This window comes from Staurois parvus, unplaced genomic scaffold (genome assembly GCF_062004578.1).
Source record: "Staurois parvus isolate SC_StPar_1 unplaced genomic scaffold, SC_StPar_1.0 ptg000381l, whole genome shotgun sequence".
NCBI lineage: Eukaryota > Metazoa > Chordata > Amphibia > Anura > Ranidae > Staurois > Staurois parvus.
The window spans coordinates 1483612-1505561 of NW_028318177.1; the positions used below are offsets into that span (position 1 = coordinate 1483612).

Below are 21950 nucleotides of genomic sequence, written 5' to 3' on the forward strand. Positions count from 1 at the left end.
TAGTTTTGCCTTTAGTTCTACTTTAAGCCAAAGTTGGCACCTCTTGCCATGTTCCGGTTATTGTAAACCCCTCATTGTGCATATATACATATATAAATAATTTAAAGAATATTAGAGAGTTTATTGAAGAAGAACAGAAGACAGCAGCCATGGTGTAGTGAGGCGAGGAGTTTCACTTTCGCTTTCCTAGGAGGCGGGGTCATGTGACCTCATATAGGTGTCATGTGATCTCACGTGGGCTGTTAGAGATCGGTCATCCATTAATCAGTCCTGTGACCGCTGACACATCCCAGCCATGCCTGGATCGCGGATGACGTCACCCTTCCCCCGTGATCGGCTTACAGGCGGCAGCCAATAGGAAGTGTCCCGGGAAGTCCCGGAGCCCGTGCCCCTCCCCCCAGTACAGAGGTCGGTTCATGTAAACAGAGCGGTGACCATGTGACCTGGCAGCCGTCAGGTGAGACCGTCCCCGGTACAGGACCGGCCATGGAGTGTGATCGGACGGACAGTCTGGACGGCTGGGTGGCGGTGCGGCCCGATGTGTTCTCGGAGGCGGAGCAGTGTAGATTGGGATTCATCGTGGCCTGGAATGAGGTGGAGAGGAAGTTCGCCGTCACCTGTCATAACCGGACGGTGCAGAGGAGGAGGCGGCGGGAAGAGGAGGAGGAGGAGGAGGCCGGGGAGAGGCACAGCTGGGCCGGCCTGTACTCGGTGCGAGATCTGGAGAACATCCACCACCAGCTGAGCTCTGTGTGCGGGGTCCTGGAGTCATGTCTGCCCCGCCTGCCAGCCCCCGCGGACTTCCTGTGGACTCTGCTCTTCCCCGCGGAGCCAGCCTGGGCGGAGGAGGAGGTGGACGCCCTGTGCCGAGACCTGGAGCTCTATCTGGGGGCGGCGGTGGAACATTGTGGGCGCAGGATCGTACTGGGCGTTGTGTTCCCAGAGGAGGAGGAAGAGGATGAGGAGAGATACTTCCAGAGCCTGCATGAGGTCCGGAAGACCGGCCTGGAGGAGGGAGTGACCCGGGCCAAGGAGAGACTTCGGACGGTGCGAGAACCCACCATGCATGGGGGGAGGGGGGAGAGAGACATAATAATGAGGGGGGACAGCGGGCGGCGATATGGAGTATAATGAGGTCATGGAGAGGTGTGATGAGGTGACATCAGGGTGTCATGAACCATATTGAGATTAGGGGTTGGTATAATGAAGTATTACGAGGTCAGGGAATAGTAGAATGAAGAATGATGAGGTCATGAAAGGGTGAAATATGGTATGACAAGGTCAGGGAGCGATATAATGAAGTATGATGAGGTCAAGAAGTGGTGGTATGAGGTATGACAAGGTCATGAAGTGGTGCTATCAGGTATGAAGGGGTACAATGAGGTATGACGAGGTCAGGAAACCATAAAATGAAGTATGATGAGGTCAGGGAGCGGTGGTATGAGGCATGGTGAGGTCAGGGAGCAGAGGTATGACGAGGTCAGGGAGTGATGGTGTGAGGTATGACAAGGTCAGGGAGTAGTGGTATGAAGTATGATGAGGTCAGGGAGTAGTCCAATCAGGAATGATGTCAGAGAATGGTGGTATGAGGTCCGGGAGTTGGGGTATGAGGTATAATGAGGTCATGGAGTGGGGGTATGAGGTATGTTGAGATCAAGTATGACAAGGTCAGGAAACGGGGGTTTGATGTATGATGAGGTCATGGAGTAGTGAGATGAGGTCAGGGAGTGGTATGATGAGGTCAGGGAGTGGTAGAATGAAGTATGATGAGGTCAGGGAGCGGTGGTATGATGAGGTCATGGCGTAGTGAGATGAGATATGATGAGGTCAGGGAGTGGTGGTATGAGGAGGTGCAGTAAGTTATGGCGTGGTCAGGGAGAGGGGTGGTGCGGTATGAGGTCATGAAGGGATGCAATGAGGTATGATGAGGTCAGGGAATGATGGAAGAAGTATGGAGAGGTCAGGAAACGGTGCAATGAGGCATGACTAGATCAGGGAGTAGAGCGATCAGGTATAATGAGGTCATGGAGCAGTGCTATCAGGTATGATAAGGTCAGAGAGCAGTAGAATGAAGTCTGATGAGGTCAGGGAGTGGTGGCATGAGGTCTTACGAGGTCAGGGAGTGGTACGACCAGGTATGATGAGGTCAGAGAGCAGTAGAATGAAGTATGAGGTCATGAAGGGGTGCAATGAGGTATGAGGTCGTGGAATGAAATATGATGAGGTCAGGGAGTGGTAAAATGAAGTATGAAGTCATGGAGTTGTGGTATAAGGTATGATGAGGTCATGGAGCGGTATTATGAGGTATGATGAAGTCAGGGAGTGGTGGTATGAGGTATGATCAGATCAGGGAGTAGTGTGAGGTATGATGAGGTTAGGGAGGGGTAGTATGACGTATGCTGAGGTTAGGGAGGGGTGGGATCAGGTATGCTGAGGTCAGCGAGTGGTGGTATGATGAGGTCAGGGAATAGTGCAATAAGTTATGGCGTGGTCCAGGAGAAAGGCGATGCGGTATGATGAGGTCATGAAGGGATGACCTATGACTAGATCAGGGAGTGGTGCTATCCGGTATGATGAGGTCAGGGAGCAGTGGTATGATGAGGTCAGAGAGCAATAGAATGAAGTCTTATGAGGTCAGGGAGTGGTGGTGTGAGGTCTGACGAGATCAGGGAGTGGTGTGATCAGGTATGACGATGTCAGAGAACGATGGAATGAAGTATGATGAGGTAAGGGAGCGGTAGAATGAAGTATGATGAGGTTAGGGAGTGATGGAATGATGAGGTCAGGGAGTGGTGGAATAGGTTAGGGTGAAGTCAGGGAGCAATGGTATGAGGTCATGAAGGGGTGCAATGAGGTGTGACGAGGTCAGGGAATGATGAAATGAATTTTGAGGTCAGGGAGTGGTAGAATGAAGTATGATGAGGTCAGGAAACTGTCATATTGTGGTCAGGAAGGGTTTGTATGATGAGGTTAGGGAGGGGTGCGGTCAGGTATGGCGAGGTCAGGGAACGATGGAATGACATATGAGATCACGGAGTGGTACGATCAGGTATGATTTCAGGGAGTGGTGGTATGATGAGGTCAGGGAACAGTGCAATACGTTATGGCGAGATCAGGGAGAGGTGTGATGCGGTATGCTGAGGTCCTGAAGGGTTACAATGAGGTCGGACGAGGTCAGGATACATTGGAATGAAGTATGCTGAGATATGATGAAGTAAAGGAATGGTGCAAAAAGGTTTGACATGGTCAGAAAGTGGTGGTATGGGGTATGATCAGGTCAGGAAGTGGTGCAGTCAGGTATGACAAGGTCAGGGAGTGGTGGTATGAGGTATGACAAGACCAGGGAATGGTGCAATCAGGTATGACGAGGTCAGGGAATGCTGATATGAGGTCATGGAATGATACGATCAGGTATGACGAGGTCTGGGAGTGGTGGTATGAGGTATGACGAGGTCAGGGATTGGTGGTATGAGGTATGATTAGGTCAGGGAGGGTTGGGATCAGATATGCTCAGGTCAGGGAATGGTGGTGTGAGGTATGAGGTCAGGGAGTGGTGGTTTGAGGTATAATGAGGTCAGGGAGTGGTGGTATGAGGTATGATGAGGTCAGGGAGTGGTAGTATGAGGAGGTCAGGGAGTGGTGGTATGAGGTTTAACGAGATCAGGGAGTGGTGGGATGAGGTCATGGAGGGGTGGTATAAGGTATGATGAGGTTAGGGAGGGATGTGGTTGAGGTATGACAAGGCCAAGGAACAGTGCAATGAGGTATGATGAGGTCAGGGGGTGATGAATTGAGGTATTGCAAGGTTAGAGAGTGGTGGCATGAGGTGTGATGAGGTCATGGAGCGGTGGTATGAGGTATGATGAAGTCAGGGAGCGGTGGTATGATGAGGTCAGGGAGTGGTGTGAGGTATGCTGAGGCTAGGGAGGGGTGGTATGACGTATGCTGAGGCTAGGGAGGGGTGGGATCAGGTATGCTGAGGTCAGCGAGTGTTGGAGGTATGATGAGTTATGTCGAGGTCAAGGAGCAGTGTGATGAAGTATGAGGTCACGTAACAGTGTGACAAGGTCGGTGTGATGAGGTTGAGGAGTGGCGTAATGAATTCAGAAAGTAGTGTGATGAGGTATGACGATTGTGATTAGACCAGGATGATAAGGTCAGGGAGCGGTGGGATGAGTTCCAGAAGTAGTGTGATGAGGTCAGGGAGCAGTGCAATGAGGTGTGATGAGGTCAAGGAGTGGTTCAGTGGGATAAGGTCAGGGAGTGGTGCAGTGGCATGAGGTCAGGGAGTGGTGCAGTGGGATGAGGTCAGGGGGTAGTATGATCAGGTCAGGGAATGGTGCAGTGGGATGAGGTCAGGGGGTGATATGAGGTCAGGGAGTGGTGCAGTGGGATGAGGTCAGGGAGTGGTGCAGTGGGATGAGGTCAGGGGGTGATATGATGAGGTCAGGGAGTGGTGCAGTGTGATGAGTGATATGATGAGACCAGGGAGTGGTTCAGTGGGATGAGGTCAGGGAGTGGTGCAGTGGGATGAGGTCAGGTAGCGATTCAGTGGGATGAGGTCAGGGTTGTGATATGATGAGGTCAGGGAGCGGTGCAGTGGGATGAGGTCAGGGTTGTGATATGATGAGGTCAGGGAGCGGTGCAGTGGGATGAGGTCAGGGAATGATATGAGGTTAGGGAGTGGTGCAGTGGGATGAGGTCATGGAGCGGTGCAGTGTGATAAGGTCAGGGGGTGATATGATGAGATCAGGGAGTGGTGCAGTGGGATGATATTCAGGAGGTGATATGATGACGTCAGGGAGTGGTGCAGTGGGATGAAGCAGGGAGTGGTGCAGTGGGATGAGAATCGGGGTGATATGATGAGGTCAGGGAGTGGTGCAGTGGGGTGATGTTCAGGAGGTGATATGAGGTCAGGGAGTGGTGCAGTGGGATGAAGGCAGGGAGTGGTGCAGTGGGATGAGGTTCAGGGGGTGATATGATGAGGTCAGGGAGTGGTGCGGTGGGATGAAGGCAGGGAGTGGTGCAGTGGGATGAGGTTCAGGAGGTGATATGATGAGGTCAGGGAGTGGTGCAGTGGGATGAAGGCAGGAAGTGGTGCAGTGGGATGATATGATGAGGTCAGGGAGTGGTGCAGTGAGATGAGGTTCAGGAGGTGATATGATGAGGTCAGGGAGTGGTGTAATAATACCACAGCAGTGGGTCATGGGCTGTATGTTTTACTTCATCTAAATGAACGCTGTGCTGGGCCAATGCAAAATAACATGTTGATTTGTGGAACTAAACCCTCCAGTCTTTTCCTCACCTCTAGTGATGCCACATCTGCAAATGCTGGCACCAACGTCTTCTTTCTGGGTTTGGGGATTTCAGCCATCTTGATTGGCCGGGCTGGGATGATGTAACTCCTGCATAAGTACACAAGAGTCCATTCATCCCGGTGCTGAGAATTGCCCAGTGTTCATTATAAAGGAGGAAGGTAACATAGGAGAGACATAGTGGGGGCAGTTTTTATACAGTGCTGGTTACCTCCCCATTGTGTGTAATGTAAGCCCACCTGCTGCTGAGTCAGTAATCCTGCATGCCTGGTGTGTAATGTGACAGCGGCCGCCAGCCTGTGTGAGTGTCTATTGCCCACCCACCCATTGTGTGATGGAAGCCTCAATGAGACAATTATGTCTAAACAAGTGCTGTATGATTGCAGGTGTCAGCACAGTACACTGGATGAAACAAAATATGAATACAACCAGCGCACAAAGATACTAAGCTCTCTTACACTTGAAATTGGAGGGGGTGGACACCCTTGGTTGAGCTGCATTTTTACTGTCCCTCAACTGCTCCCCCTTTATCTGTCTTCCACCCACAACCTAGCCTTAAAGACAGTGAAAAGGAAATACAACACCTCCTTACCACTGTCTAATGCTTTCTGAAGAGCAATCCAAATGCAGATCCCTATTCAAAAAGTAAAGCGGGGGTAAGTGAGCCATCAAACATAAAACATTGTATCACATAGGCGTTTAATGCGTCCAGACAATATATACAGAGTCCACTGTGTTTTAGAAAGTCCCAGTCTTGAAGATTGCCTGACACAACCTCCAAGTAAACTCGCCAGAATTCACCCCATATTTGAAGGAAGTCAGTATGAACCCCAATGGTCATGAAGTCTTCATTCTTCATGACCATCCTCCCCTTATTTCCTCATTACAGCAACAAAAACAAATAAAAACCAACATATTTATAAAACTGTCACCAATTTATTAAAATTAAAAACAAAATATCACTCCCATGTTATGATGTCCTTATTAATAAAGTCAACAGCAAATATCCTTGGAAAAAATACTATCATGACGTGCAACCAGCGTAATGGCATCAACCGTTCCCATGTAACCAGCGGTCATTGTGCATCGCATAGCTACCAATGCATTTCATCAGCAAAGACTTTCTCAAGCCCTCTTCTTTAGAGTTTTGGTGGAGTGTAAAGGTTAGAACTAGTGGTGCACCGAAATGAAAATCATGGTGCCGAAAATGAAAATTCAAAATGCACTTGGCTGAAAACCGAAAACACAATGCACAGTTTTTAAAAATTAATATATATTTTTTGGAAAAAAATACACTTTTATAAAAAAAAACAATATATACCCCAATATTTTTGTAAAATATGAAAGGGGATGTTACGGCGAGTAAATAGATACCCAACATGTCACAATTTAAAATTGTGCAAGCTCATGGAATGGCGTGAAACTACGGTACTGCGTAAAAACCTTCATGGGTGATGCTTTAAAAATGTCTACAGCTTACCAGTGTAAAGTTACAGAGGAGGTCTAGTGCTAGAATTATTGCTCTGACATTCGTGGCGATACCTCACGTGTGTGGTTTGAACACTATTTACATATGTGGGCGTGGCCTACGTATGCGTTCACCACTACGTGCGGGGACGGGGGTACTTACTTTAAACTTTTTTTAAAAATTTATTTAATGTTTTGTCTGTGTTTTTTTGCTCTGTCCCTTTAAAAAATTGTTTAATCACTTTTATTCGTATCAAAAGAAATTATGCATCCCCTGTGATAGAAATAATTAGTGACAGGTCCTCTTTATGAAGAGATATGGGGTTAATAAGACTCCACATCTCTCCTTTGAAATGTAATGCATTGGATCAAAAAAAAAGCATTGATTTAGTGCTTTTAAAAAAAATGGCCGGAACCGGAAGTGATATCACTCCGGTCCTCCAAGGGCATATAGTAGAGATGAGTGGAGGCTATCTTTCCTCCACTCATCTCTATGCCCAGCACTGGGATGGTTTTTCAGGTAAGGCTGAGAACTACTGAACAGCGGCCGGTGACAACAGTGGTGGGCGGATGGCGGGGTTTTTTCGGCATCTCTATCAGTGCTTTTTTTCATGTCGTCCAACAGCCGAGAGGGGTGTTTTCGGCCAAAATGTTTTGGACACCGAAATTTCGGTGCACCCCCAGTTAGAACCTCTCTCAGGTTTTTATTGCCATCTGTGTCCCAGCTCATGAAATTCAGATATCTAGAAAGGGGTCTATCTACTGTATTAAAAAAAAGATGCTGTACAAATGTGACAGATATTCACATAGCTGCAATGAAAAATGAAAGTACTTTGTCTAATGTTATTCTTTTGATCTTAAAGCGGAGTTCCAGACGGTTTTGTGTTTATTAAAAGTCAGCCGCTACAAAAACTGTATCTGCTGCCTTTTAATTAACGCACACTTACCTGTCCCAGAGTCCAGTGATGTTCTCACCCGTGCCATCCCTTCTCTCCTTCTGTCCTCCACGGCGCCAGCATCTCAACTGTGGGCACCAGGCTGTGACAGCTTGCGGCTTCACAGTTGGGTGCCCACTGAGCATGCGCAAATCATGCCCCAGATTGGTCCGGCAGTCTTCTGGGACCTGTGGAGGTTCCCAGGAGCCTGTGGGAGGAAGGAGGGGGCCGAACTGAGCTGAAAGTAGGAGCGGGTACCAGTCAAAACCAGATACCCGCTCCCCCCCAAAAGGTGCCAAATATGGCAGTGGAGGGGGGGAGGAGACATACTGTATATAGCTGTATACTGAATAAAGCTTAGGCTACACATACTTTATACTGAACTGACAGCAAACGTGTTCGTGAAGGAAATAGTTCACTTAGACCAGCTTGGTCTTAGTGCAGCAATCCTTTTTTTTAATAAATAAACCCCTGAATGTGTATTCTGTTCCCCAGCCCCAGCATTTGTTTTTAGTATTGACCAGTGAAGGTAAGCCAAGAAAACTAGATGAGTGATCCTCCTGGTTGTGCAGCATGGCAGATGTGTATTGGTTGCAAAGGTTGCTGAACAAAAGTACAAATCCTTTAGTAGCTACAGTTCTGCACGGGCAAAGCACTGGTTTACTATACTTTAATATGTGTTTTTATTATAAATGCACCAATACCAATTTTTTTACAGCGAGAATGAGTAACGATACTTTTTACTTTTTTTTGTACTTGCCGATACCAATTACTGATACCTGCTGGCAACAGTTTTGTTTACACTTCAACAAGGGAACCCCGCTGACAGCTGAATGAGTAATCGAGTATTAAAGTGTTACTAAACCCAGGACCCTGCGTTCACTATATCTGGTCTCCCACAGTACACAGAACATGGAAATGCAATTTTAGTAAATATAAACTGCTAAATATCTTTTCTCATGAGCAGTTAGAGCAGCTTTGTGACTTCTATCAGTGTCCAGCAGAGCACTGGTTAAAGCTTGTAGGAGGAGTTTTCTTTCTGCTCTAAGAGGATGCAGAACCCCTGACCTCTGGATAGTGCTGATTGGCCCTTTGCTGATCACACGCACTCTCCCAAGAAAAAAAAAAAACCTCTCTAGCAATACACACTCGATAGCCACTACAGATCTCACACCTGTTCACCCCTTATGGAACAGAGCAATTTTTACATTTCTGCTATGGAACTGTTTATTCAGCGATAACTTTATCATCACTTAAGATAACAACGTAATACATATATTGTTTTATTAACCACTTGCCTACCGGCCACTTTTACCCCCTTCCTGCCCAGGCCAATGTACAGCTTTAAACGCTGTCGCACTTTGTATGACAATTGTGCAGTCATGCAACACTGTAACCATATGAAATTTTTATCATTTTTTTTCACACATAGAGCTTTCTTTTGGTGGTATTTAATCGCCACTGAGTTTTTTATTTTTTGCAAAATAAAACAAAAAAAACCTTAAACTTTTGAAAAAAAAAAACACTTTTCTTCGTTTCTGTTATAAAATTTTGCAAATAAATAACATTTCTTCATTATTGTAGGTCAAAATGTATTCTGTTATATTTCTTTGGTGAAAATAATAAAAATAATAATTTCATTTTGTATTTTTTTTTTCAAATTTTTCTATTTTTTTCTATTTTTATCACATCATTTTTTCTTTTTTTTACAATTTTTTTTTCAACACACTGTGACCAAAGCAATACAATGTTACCATAGTAACATTGGACAAGTGATCAGGATTTTTCTTTTTTTAGCACATTATGATTGCTAATACCATTGTATTTCATTGATATTTGCAATCATTGTTAGTGAATGAAACTGATTAATTCAGTCTTTTGTTGTGATTAGCTGTGATTGGGCAAAGCTGATCACATGATACAGATGGGCTGTGAATGGCTCTGTCTGTATCATGTGATTGCGTTGACCAGTCACAGCTAACAACATAATTGTATACAATGGATGGCATGACAGGATGCCATCCATTGTATACAATTGACATGTGATCTGTGATTGCTCACAGCGGTCACATGACACTGGCAACGGACCGGTGTAGTGATATGTCCTCAGCTGTGTCCCGTGGACACAGCCGGTGACATATCGCGCGGCCGCGGAAGCGGCTCGTTTTGACAGGACGTCATATGACAACCACTCACAACAAGGAGTGTCCTGCCCGGCCTATTGCAGATTGTTAAGGACAAACAAGGATTTCTGTTCATGAATATTGTCTTGCAACAACTATATTTTTTTTCAGAATCCTTAGACAATTAAATAACAGAACTAAAAAAAAAGTGCCCTTTTTGTTTTTTGAGCAATGCGCGTTTAAAAAAAAAAATAATATTACCGCACGTAAAAAGTGTGCATTTTATTCAGTAGTTTGCCCTGTTTAAAATGACGCTAAAATTATGATTCTAGTACAAAGCATTGAAAAGTTTCTTATAAATGAAATTTATTTTGTTCATATTTGCGCTTTTTTTTTTCAATGTGAAATGTGTAAATATATGGTAAAATTTTTAACAAAGCAAACAAAAAAAAAAAAAAGGTTTTAATTATTAATAGTTTATAAAATAAAAATGAACAAAAAATCTTTAGGAAAATAATTAAATTGGAGAAGGAGAATAAGGAGTTAATTAGGGCTGATTAGAGTAAATTAAGGGGTAACATTTAGGGCCAGTTCACACCACATGAAGTCCAGCGAGTTTTTTTTTCTGCATCAAAAACGCATTGATAGTAGGTTACATGGTTTCCAATGGCATAATTCACACCAGTGTGGTCAGTTGCAGTGTGTTCCAAATAAAAAAAAAAAAAAGTAGAACATACTGCATTTTTTCCTGCACTGAACTGTACTGGAATGCGGTAAAACTCTTGAAGAACGCACCAAAAATGCACTGAAACACACATGTCCTTATTTAAGTTGAAGAAAAAGAGGGGAAAAAATGAACCAGAACACTTAAAAAAAACGCATACAGAAACGCATTTAGGAATGCATCCAGACTGCGTTTCTATTGTGCGAACCAGCTCTTAAAGCGGAGTTCCACTCAAAAGCGGAAGCTCCACCTTTTTGCCTCCCCCCCCACTGCCATATTTGGCACCTTTTTAGGGGGGAGCGGATACCTGTTTTTGGCAGGTACCCACTCCCACTTCTGGCTCGACCCCCTCCTCCCTCCCACAGTCTGGTCAGGAAGGGGGGGTAAATCCTCAGGAGGGCAGGTTCGGCCCCCTCCTTCCTCCTGCAGCCTCCTGGGAACCTTCATAGGTCCCAGAAGACTTCCGGACCAATGAGAATGCGCAGCACGACTTGCGCCTGTGCAGTGGGCACCCGCTATGAAGCTACAAGCTGTCACAGCCTGGTGCCCACAGTTGTGATGCCAGTGCTGTAAAGGAAAGGGGAGAAGGGAACACAGAACTGACTGGAACTCCGCTTTAACCGCTTCCCGACCGCCCTATACCATAAATACTGCTACAGGGCGGCACGGGTGCGCAAAATCACGTATATATACTGTACATGATTTGGCATTTCCAGCTAGGGGACGCGTGCACGAGCCGCGCGTACGCCCTACCCGCGCTGTCATTCACAACAGCGGCTGTCAATCACTCGGTCCCGGCCGGTGATTACTCTCCGGGGTCCAGTGATTTCCGAGGATCTCCGATGGGGAGGAGAACTGTTTTATTTATTAACATTTCTCCTCCCTGTCAGCTCGGGCACACTACTTTGGATGGCTGTGCACAGCACAGCCATCCAAAGCAGTGTGAGTACAGTGAAGCACACTGACACCGTCCCCTAGTAAAACACTCCCAGCACAGTTAACCCTTTGATCGCCCCTCATGTTAACCCCTTCCTGCCCAGTGCCATTAGTACAGTGTCAGTGCTTTTTTTTAGACCTGATCACTGTATTGGTGTCACTGGGGATGTCAGTGACACCAAGTCAGTTCCCCCCAGTGTCAGAATGTCCGCCGCAGTCCCGCTCTAAGTCGCTGATCGCCACCATTGCTAGTAAAAATTAAAAAAAAAAAAAATCCAGTATCTCTACTGCCATTTGTAAACAGTATAACTTTCACATAAACCAATTATTTACAGGTATTGGGATTTTTTTTTATAGCAAAAACATGTCTCAGAATACATTTTGGTGTAAATTTATGACGAAATTAGATTTTTTAAATTTTTTCACTGGACATGTTTAATAGCAAAAGGGGAAAAATATAGTTTTTTTTTCTCAAAATTGACGGTCTTTTTTTTTTTTATAGCGGAAAATAAAATGCACCAAATACCACCAAAAGAAAGCTCAATTAATGCACAGGTGAGCACATCACTGGACTCTGGGACAGGTAAGTGTGTGTTTATTAAAAGTCAGCAGCTACATTTTTTGTAGCTGCTGACTTTTAATAAACACAAAACTGACTGGAACTCCGCTTTAAGAAAAAAAAAACAAAAAAAAAAACATCTGCAGATGAAGTTCATCCTTTTGATTTGTATATGAATAAACAGATACAAAATGAAACCATGTTTCTTTTTACCTTTCTATATTAGCTGCTGAGCAATGTTGTTGATAAACATTGTCAGGCTGCTTCTTTTTTTTTTTTTGACAGCTCCAATTGCCACACCAGCTGTCAGCAGGGGAACCCCTCTGACAGCCTAATGAGTCATTGGTTGTTAACCACTTCCTGTCCAGGCCAATTTTCAGCTTTCGTTGCTATCACACTTTGAATGACAATTGAGCGGTCATGCAACATTGTACCCATATGAATTTTTTAGCATTTTTTTGAGACAGATAAAGCTTTATTTTGGTGGTATTTATTTACCACTGGGATTTTTATTTTTTTTGCTATGGAAATGAAAACGTCCAAAAAATTTTTAAAAAAGTGTTATTCTTATAAAATTTTGCAAATAAATAATATTTCATCATAAATCTTAGCCATAATGTATTCTGTTATCGTTTAAGTAAAAAAAACCAAAAAAACCCCAAATTAGTTTATAACCAAAAATTATAATTTTTTAAAAAAAATGTACATTTTTATTTTATTTTTTAAATATTATTTGTTTTTTTACATACTGTCACCCTAGTAGTACAGTGTCACCATGGTGACATTACTACTTGCGGGGGATGAAGATTTTTTTTTTTTTTTTTTACACTGATTGCTTTTACATCCATAAAGGCTGTAAACGAAATAATTTCTCCTTCTCTCTGGCTGCATTCTTGCAGCCATTAAGAACTACCGTGTGAGCTGTGATTGGTCACAGCTTGTCACATGGTACAAGGCTGTTGTGAATAGTCTTGTTCCATGTGACCTCTGAGATCATTCACAGATTTCACACGTAGTAAACAATGATGTCAGAAGTGACATCTTACTACTCTGCATGTAATCACTGATTGGCCAATCAGTGATCACATGATCGGGACCTCACACAGAGGTCCCGTACGACAATCGGTGTTCCACTGTGTCTGGAAGACACAGCGGGCACTGGATCGCAGTGCTGCACGCTCCAAGCAGTGGGCGGGGAGGCCGTTTATAAACGGCCACCCGACCCTGCACTGCCACCGTCCGGGAGGTGGGTAAGGCTTCAGCGGCCCCTTTACAACTGGTAATTGCTGGCTTTTTAAAAATTTACATTTCAGCCGTCAGTGGGGGTATCGTGCTGACAGTTAAATAAACCAAGCTTGAAGATGTTGGTTTCAGGTATTATTATTATTATACAGGATTTATATAGCGCCAACAGTTTGCTCAGCGCTTTACAATGTAACGGGAGTCAATACAGTTCAATACAAGAGGGAAAGGAGGGCCCTGCTCCTTGGAGCTTACAATCTAGGAGGGAGAGGCTAGTGGTACAAAAGGTAGTAACTATGTGGGATGGAGTGGTTGGAAGAGTAGAAGATTCCATTATTAGCTGAGTGCAGGATAGGCTTCCTTGAAGAGATAGGTTTTCAGAGATCGCCTAAAAGTGAGCAGAGTAGGAGATAGTCTGATAAATAGTTATAAATGAATCGGAGTAACTTGCGCGCCACAGGTGTGATAATTACTAGAGGATCGCAAACATGAAACACATAACTACAACTGTGTTGGAAATATCTACAAATATATGTTGCGCTCCTAAATATTTCTCAATAAATAATATTTAAATTATTGCCATTACATTAATTAAAATTATGATACAAATAACTAACAAAAGTGTATAAATACCAAAAAAAATATTTAAATAGATTTTTACAACTAATCAATCTTCTCCAAATAAATATCAAAATAATTCCACATGAAATACTCCTCTAAAAAAATTAATCAAGTGCTAATTAATCATCTATTAGTGACATGATGTACTTACTAATACCCTCAATTACATTTAAATTCATAATACCCTCATTTAATATAATAAAAAATGTAAACCAACTTATAACCCTCAACTAAAACACATAAAAAATGACCAAATGCTCATAATTAATTAGTGAATAATATGAATCCAAATCTCATCAAAATAATAGTCCCATTGAATAAACAATTTTTTATATATAGTGACTTGGTGCTTGTTGTTCTTCCATTTGTGACTTTTGTGAATCCTTCAAATAGTGAAGATGTGCGCTCACCTCCTTTGATGCCTGCAATTAGGCTATACACGCTTTCGGTTCACTTTCCCTGGAACCTGCTAGACATATACTTTTTCTGGTAAAATAGGGAGATCCTTCCTTTAGGAGTAATGGATGTATCCTCTGGTGGCTGATTATCCCCTCAGGGATTACACACTCCTTTTATTATCCCAGACCTCCTAATTATCCTCTCCTTGTATTACTCCGCATGCAAGAAGAAATTGAAGACATAGTGCTTTACCTTTTAAAACTTTTAATTCCCACCATCCAAGTATTTAACTCACATTACACAGGTTTAAGTAACGCAATATCCCATTGGAAATCGTCTGCTGGCCTCTGAGTCATACACCTGCCGTCTCTCGTGTTGTGCGGCTCCTCTCACAATAGCTATCACAACTCCCTGATGAAGCCACGTGACTGGTGGCGTAACGCGTCGGGGAGAGGCTACGTCATCACTTGGAGAGGAGCCGCACAACACGAGAGACGGCAGGTGTATGACTCAGAGGCCAGCAGACGATTTCCAATGGGATATTGCGTTACTTAAACCTGTGTAATGTGAGTTAAATACTTGGATGGTGGGAATTAAAAGTTTTAAAAGGTAAAGCACTATGTCTTCAATTTCTTCTTGCATGCGGAGTAATACAAGGAGAGGATAATTAGGAGGTCTGGGATAATGAAAGGAGTGTGTAATCCCTGAGGAGATAATCAGCCACCAGAGGATACATCCATTACTCCTAAAGGAAGGATCTCCCTATTTTACCAGCAAAAGTATATGTCTAGCAGGTTCCAGGGAAAGTGAACCGAAAGCGTGTATAGCCTAATTGCAGGCATCAAAGGAGGTGAGCGCACATCTTCACTATTTGAAGGATTCACAAAAGTCACAAATTGAAGAACAACAAGCACCAAGTCACTATATATAAAAAATTGTTTATTCAATGGGACTATTATTTTGATGATATTTGGATTCATATTATTCACTAATTAATTATGAGCATTTGGTCATTTTTTTATGTGTTTTAGTTGAGGGTTATAAGTTGGTTTACATTTTTTATTATATTAAATGAGGGTAATATGAATTTAAATGTAATTGAGGGTATTAGTAAGTACATCATGTCACTAATAGATGATTAATTAGCACTTGATTAATTTTTTTAGAGGAGTATTTCATGTGGAATTATTTTGATATTTATTTGGAGGAGATTGATTAGTTGTAAAAATCCTATTTAAATATTTTTTTTGGTATTTATACACTTTTATTAGTTATTTGTATCATAATTTGAATTAATTTAATGGCAATAATTTAATTATTATTTATTGAAAAAAATTTAGGAGCGCAACATATATTTGTAGTCTGATAAATAGTGGTAGAGAGTTCCAGAGGATGGGGGAAGCTCTGGAAAAGTCCTGGAGACAAGCATGAGAGGAGGAGACGGGAGCTAGAGAGCAGGAGGTCTTGCGAGGAGCAGAGAGTAGGTTTGGGTGATATTTGGAGACAAGATTGTTGATGTAATTTGGGGCAGAGTTATTAAAAATAATATACGTTATTGTTAATGTTTTGAATTTTATCCGTTGGGCAATAGGAACCCAGTGGAGGGATAGGCAGAGAGGGGTGGCAGATACAGAGCAGTTAGTAAGGTGGATAAGTCTGGCAGCAGCATTCATGATAGACTGAAGAGGGGATAGCCTGCGATGAGGTAGGCCAATGAGGAGGGAGTTACAATAGTCAAGGTGAGATATAACAAGGGAGTGAATAAGTTGCTTAGTAGTTTCCGAGGTTAGGAACGGTCGTATTTTGGAGATGTTGCAGAGGTGAAGTCTACAAGATTTGGACAGTGAATGGATTTGGGACTGAAAGGACAGATGTGAGTCTAGGATTACACCTAGCACCCTGGCATGAGGGGAGGGACTGATGACTGAGTTATTGATCTTGATGGAGAAGTCAGGGGAGGGGGCACGGGCTGGGGGGAATACTAAGAGCTCAGTTTTGGAAAGATTGAGTTTGAGGAAGTGGAATGACATCCATACCGATATGTCACTTAGTAGGTTAGTAATGCGAGTGGAGACTGAAGGGGTGAGGTGAGGGGTAGAAAGATAAATTTGTGTGTCATCAGCATAGAGATGGTACTTAAAGCCATGGTAGTTTATCAAGTAACCAAGGGAGGAGGTGTAGATGGAGAAGAGAAGGGGTCCAAGGACAGAACCTTGAGGGAACCCTACAGAAAGAGGGAGTGAAGAGGAGGAGGCAGCGTTATAGGTAACACTGAAGGAGCGCTGCGATAGGTAGGAGGAGACCCAGGAGAGAGCAGAGTCTCTGAGGCCAAGAGAGTGGAGTTTTTTGAGGAGGAGGGGATGGTCAACCGTATCAAAAGCCGCAGAGAGGTCAAGTAGTAAGAGTATGGAGCAGTGGCCATTGGTTTTAGCAGTTAGTAGATCATTAGTGAGTTTTAGTAGGGCAGTTTCAGTGGAGTGTAGTGAGCGAAAGCCAGACTGTAAAGGGTTAAGAAGGTTGTTGTCGGTGAGGTGGGAGCTCAGGGGATTGTAGACTAAGCGCTCTAGGAGTTTAGAGGTAAATGGCAGCAGGGCGATGGGTCTTAAGTTGTTCAGGTTGGTGGGGTCCAGGGAGGGCTTTTTAAGTATGGGAGTGATGTGCGCATGCTTTAGAGGGAAGGGGAAGGCACCAGTAGAGAGGGAAATATTGAAGATGTGAGTGAGGGAGCATAGGATGGAAGGAGAGGGTGACCGTAGTAGTTGTGTGGGGACAGGATCCAGGGGGCAGGTAGTGAGATGGGCTTCTGAGAAAACCTTAGTGACCTCTTCGGTAGTAGCAAAGTCAAAAGAGGAAAGTGTTGAGGGAGGTTTAGTATAAGGTATGCTAAATGGGATGGATGTCTGTGCAGTGGCGATGCCCTTACCAATTGCGTCAATTTTGTTTTTGAAATGATTTGCAATCTCGTGAGCAGTGAGTGAGGTACTGGGTGGAGGTGGTGAAAGTAGAGAGTTAAAAGTAGAGAAGAGACGACGAGGACTGGATGACAACGTGTTAATAAGAGTGACAAAGTAAGCTTGTTTGGCAGCGTGAAGGGAGGAACTGTATGTTAAGAAAGCTGATTTATATCGGGTGAATTCTTGCTAGGACTTGGTTTTATGCCACAATCGCTCGACTATGTCGTTTAAGATTTCTGGTGTCGTCAGTCTGACAAGGTTGTAACGGTTGGGGCCTGATGCTTCGTGTTGTTAGAGGAGCAAGCGAGTCTAATGCGGATGAAAGGGAACTGTTGTAGACAGAAGTGGCCAGGTGGGGCAGGACAGGGGAGAGATTCTGTCAGAGTTGGTCAGTTGCAGAGTGGAAAGGAGCCGGGTTCAAGTTGTGAAGGTTTCTGCGGGTAATTGTTTGCTGCTTGGAGGGATAGGTGTTTGAAGACGAGGAGACTGTGAATGTGTTGAGATTGTGATCAGAGAGAGGAAAGGGGGTGTTTGTGAGGTTGTATTGGAGCATTTGCACGAAGACCGATACTCGTGCATATGTTTAGTATCATCACTGATACCAGTACCCTAGTCTTTATGCAATCTTCTGTGATGGCAAGATTTCATATCTTCCAGCTGCTGATATAACACGTAGTGGGAGTGGTAGGGAGTTACCATCACTTTCACTTTCACTCATTCACATATTTGTGTAAGGAAATCCAGTTAAAAAAAATGTATGAATCTTGAGCTGTGTGAAAACATTTATAAATAGACCCCTTAGAGAAATACTTGCTAGAACACCTTAAAGCGATACTAAAGGCTTACATTTTTTTTTTCTAAAAATAACAAACATGTCTATACTTACCTGCTGTGTGCAGTGGTTTTGCACAGAGCAACCCAGATCCTCTCTTCTCGGGTCCCCCGCAGGCTCTCTTGGCCCCTTCCTCCTGTCAGGTGCCCCCACAGCAAGCAGCTTGCTATGGTGGCACCCACTGCTCCATGTGTTCACACACGGAGCTGCAGCTTGGCTCTGCCCCCTCTCCTCATTGGATCACTGGCTGCGATTGACGGCAGTGGGAGCCAATGAAGAGAGGGAGTCCTGGGATAGCCAAGACTCCAGTGCACATTGATGGATCAAGAGGGGACTTAGGAGAGTATTGGTGGGGGTTGGGGGGGGGATGCTACACAAAAAGGTTTTTTACCTTCACACATATAATACATGAAGGTAAAAAACCTTAAGCCTTTACAACCACTTTAATGGCTTTTTTTGTATTGGTCCAGCTTGGACTAAATTAAGTGTGTATGTGCCATACTTGTGGGATCCCAGTGGAAGCTGGAAATCACTGTAGTAGACAGTGCTACTCCGGTGACCTCCACTAGCTTCTGGGTCCCTGGCCCAGCGTTTGCCCTACTCCATTGTGAATGGAGAGGGGAGATTTATTAAAACTGGATAGTGTAAGATCTGGTACAGCTCTGCATAGAAACCAATCAGCTTCAAGGTTTTTTTGTCAAAGCTTAATTGAACAAGTTGATGTTAGAAGCTGATTGGGTACCATGTACAGCTACACCAAAATTTGCATTCTCCAGTTTTTGTAAATCAACCCCAGAGGGTCACTAGTTCAGCATGGGCCCATTCAGAGAACACTTTCAAAATTAGTATTCTCTGATTGGACAAGGTGGAGAGGCGGGGTGGTGACATAATGATGTCCACCTCCTCCAATCAGAGAACACCTTGCATTGATTGAGAAAAATACAAAGCGTTCTGTGAATGGTGCACAAGCCAAGTGAGTGACCTTCTATGTTCACTACGCAGCAGGGCAGTCACTCGGCACAGGACCCAAAAGCTGGCAGACTAGCACTACTAACGGTGCTTTCTACAGTCCGCTTCCGCAGGGATCCCACAGGTACGACACAAACATACTTATCAAGTTGGGTCAGTGTAACTCTGGAAAAATCTTCATACCTGAACTGAAATTGTTAAAGCTCAAGTTTGGTTATTGTTTGCAGCATGTTTGTTTATATGACTTTTATGTTCTGGATATTTAAAAAAAATCACATTTCTGTAGACATTATTAATAAATGTGTGTCTTTATTTTTAATTTTCTAGATTCTTCATCAGCATAAAAACGCAGATAAAATGACATCTTTACTTAAAGTTTATGAGGAGGAAGATGAAGCTTTTATGGAATTAGTTACCGTGGCAACCCAATTTTACCAATACTTACTGCAGCCTTTCAGGGATATGAGGGAACTTGCGATTTTATACAAGCTGGAAATACTGGTAGGGGATTATGCCTTTTTATCTGTTTTTAAGCCTTTTCTGTTGGAGAATCTTTAAGCTTTGTTTCTAGAGTAGTTTGAACCAATTATAGTCAAAGTGATTTATACTTGCAATTGTATCAGTCCAAATGCAGCCTGTGCTGAATCTCATGGCTTTCTATGCATAGTTTTTCTCTTATCTTTGTTGCTTAAAAAGAAAAAAAAAAAAAAATCCATACTCTGTGTGACTGTTTCATTAGGGGCCATTATGACAGATCGTCTGTCACCGAGATAAATAGAGAATTTTTTCTTTGTGAAAAAGGACAAGGCACATCTACCCAACCCCGCCTGTCATTTTTGCATTTTTTATTACCACAAGTATTGCACTACTATTGTGCCACTATTGGCATTCCCTTCAAGAAAAAAAAGCTTTAGCTGTGGGAGGGATTCTTTTCTTACTATTCGATTCACTTTTTCTCATTCATTGAGGGACAGAGAATTCAGAATTAGTTCAGTTATACTGCTGCATACAAGAGGTTAGGACTCTGGCAAAAAATTGTAAGCCAGCCCCCATGCAACCTTTTCTCTACCCAGCATACCGCAGCTTTTTGCTATTGTCCTAGGACCGTGGTGGCGAACCTATGGCACATGTGCCATAGCAGGCTAAGTCGCACCACTACTGCTCTGCAGCTGAGTATCGGGTCCCACGCGGTTGTGGCGCCGGCCGATGTAGTAAAAAACCGCGACTAGTCGCTTGTCTGAGGTTTCAGCGTGCCTTCAGCCAGCGCAGTCAGCCAAGAGTGGATCTGCTACAGCAGCTAGCTGCTACAAACAAGTATGCCGATTTGCTGCACTGGATGTGAGTTTTTATACATGTTTTACTGAGACTGACATTCTTTTAATGTTGTGCTGTCCCCCTGGCATTTAAATCTGCAATATTAGGAACATTGCCGGTGGTCAGTGGAACGTTGCCCCTCTGTGCCGATGGTTAGTGGAACGTTGCCCCTCTGTGCCGGCGGTCAGTGGAACGTTGCCCCTCTGTGCCGGCGGTCAGTGGAACGTTGCCCCTCTGTGCCGGCGGTCAGTGGAACGTTGCCCCTCTGTGCCGGCGGTCAGTGGAACGTTGCCCCTCTGTGCCGGCGGTCAGTGGAACGTTGCCCCTCTGTGCCGGCGGTCAGTGGAACGTTGCCCCTCTGTGCCGGCGGTCAGTGGAACGTTGCCCCTCTGTGCCGGCGGTCAGTGGAACGTTGCCCCTCTGTGCCGGCGGTCAGTGGAACGTTGCCCCTCTGTGCCGGCGGTCAGTGGAACGTTGCCCCTCTGTGCCGGCGGTCAGTGGAACGTTGCCCCTCTGTGCCGGCGGTCAGTGGAACGTTGCCCCTCTGTGCCGGCGGTCAGTGGAACGTTGCCCCTCTGTGCCGGCGGTCAGTGGAACGTTGCCCCTCTGTGCCGGCGGTCAGTGGAACGTTGCCCCTCTGTGCCGGCGGTCAGTGGAACGTTGCCCCTCTGTGCCGGGGTTCAGTGGAACGTTGCCCCTCTGTGCGGGGGGTCAGTGGAACATTGCCCCTCTGTGCGGGGGGTCAGTGGAACATTGCCCCTCTGTGCGGGGGGTCAGTGGAACATTGCCCCTCTGTGCGGGGGGTCAGTGGAACATTGCCCCTCTGTGCCGGGGGTCAGTGGAACGTTGCCCCTCTTTGCAGTTTTGAAAATGAAATCCTTAAAGTGTGGAATTCTCTGCCAAATAATTTTAAGTCAATGAAAGCACTTGAGATTGTTTTTCTTACTTTTTTTGGATCATCTTATGCTTGTGAGCAGCTGTTTTCAGCTTTGAATTATAGCAAATCTGATACAAGAAACAGACTAACAGATGACCTGAGTGCCGCATGTGTTGCTCTCAAAATAACGAAGTATCAGCCACAATGTGACAAATTATCAGCATGCATACAACAGCAAAGATCACATTAATTATGTAAAAGCACACCAAATGCAAACTTTTACTTTTCAATAAAAAGCTGTATCATTGAAAGCTTTGTTATTGTGTTCTTCTTTTAAAACAAAAAAATGTTAATGTACGAGTTGTTTTTTCTAAACTAAAACCTCAGTATTCAGGATTAATTGCAGTGTTGGCACTTTGCGATAAATAAGTGGGTTTTGGGTCGCTGTTTGTGCACTCGGGCTCCAAAAGGTTCGCCATCACTGTGCTAGAGGTTGGATGCACAATCTGTTTGATTTGTGGAATTATTTAGCCTCTGCCTTTTTAAGATTCCTCTCTGACACTGTTGCTTGAGCTGGTCTCTAGCAACCGTTTGGATTTGCGGTTTTTAAGCCTTGCTTCAGAGAGTATATCCAGATCTCACTGAACCAGACGTGCAGGGCTGGCTTAGATGTTACCTTCGGG

At 44.3% G+C, this 21950-nt stretch overlaps 1 protein-coding gene across 3 annotated transcripts in view; it reads left to right on the top strand.

Annotated features, from left to right (window-relative positions):
- The first annotated feature begins 254 nt into the window (after window positions 1–254).
- The window catches only part of WHAMM (WASP homolog associated with actin, golgi membranes and microtubules), a 74636-nt gene continuing 52940 nt past the window's right edge, over window positions 255–21950 (top strand). For 2 of the 3 annotated variants that reach the window (XR_016313997.1, XM_089685709.1), the window contains exons 1-2: window positions 256–1047; window positions 19404–19577. Coding sequence is in view for 2 of the 3 variants with exons in the window: in XM_089685709.1 (XP_089541835.1) it covers window positions 487–1047; window positions 19404–19577 (735 nt within the window). In the remaining variant the exon portion in view is untranslated. Of the gene's footprint in view, window positions 1048–19403; window positions 19578–21950 lie in introns of all 3 variants that reach the window. The other variant, XM_089685710.1, reaches the window with a different exon arrangement.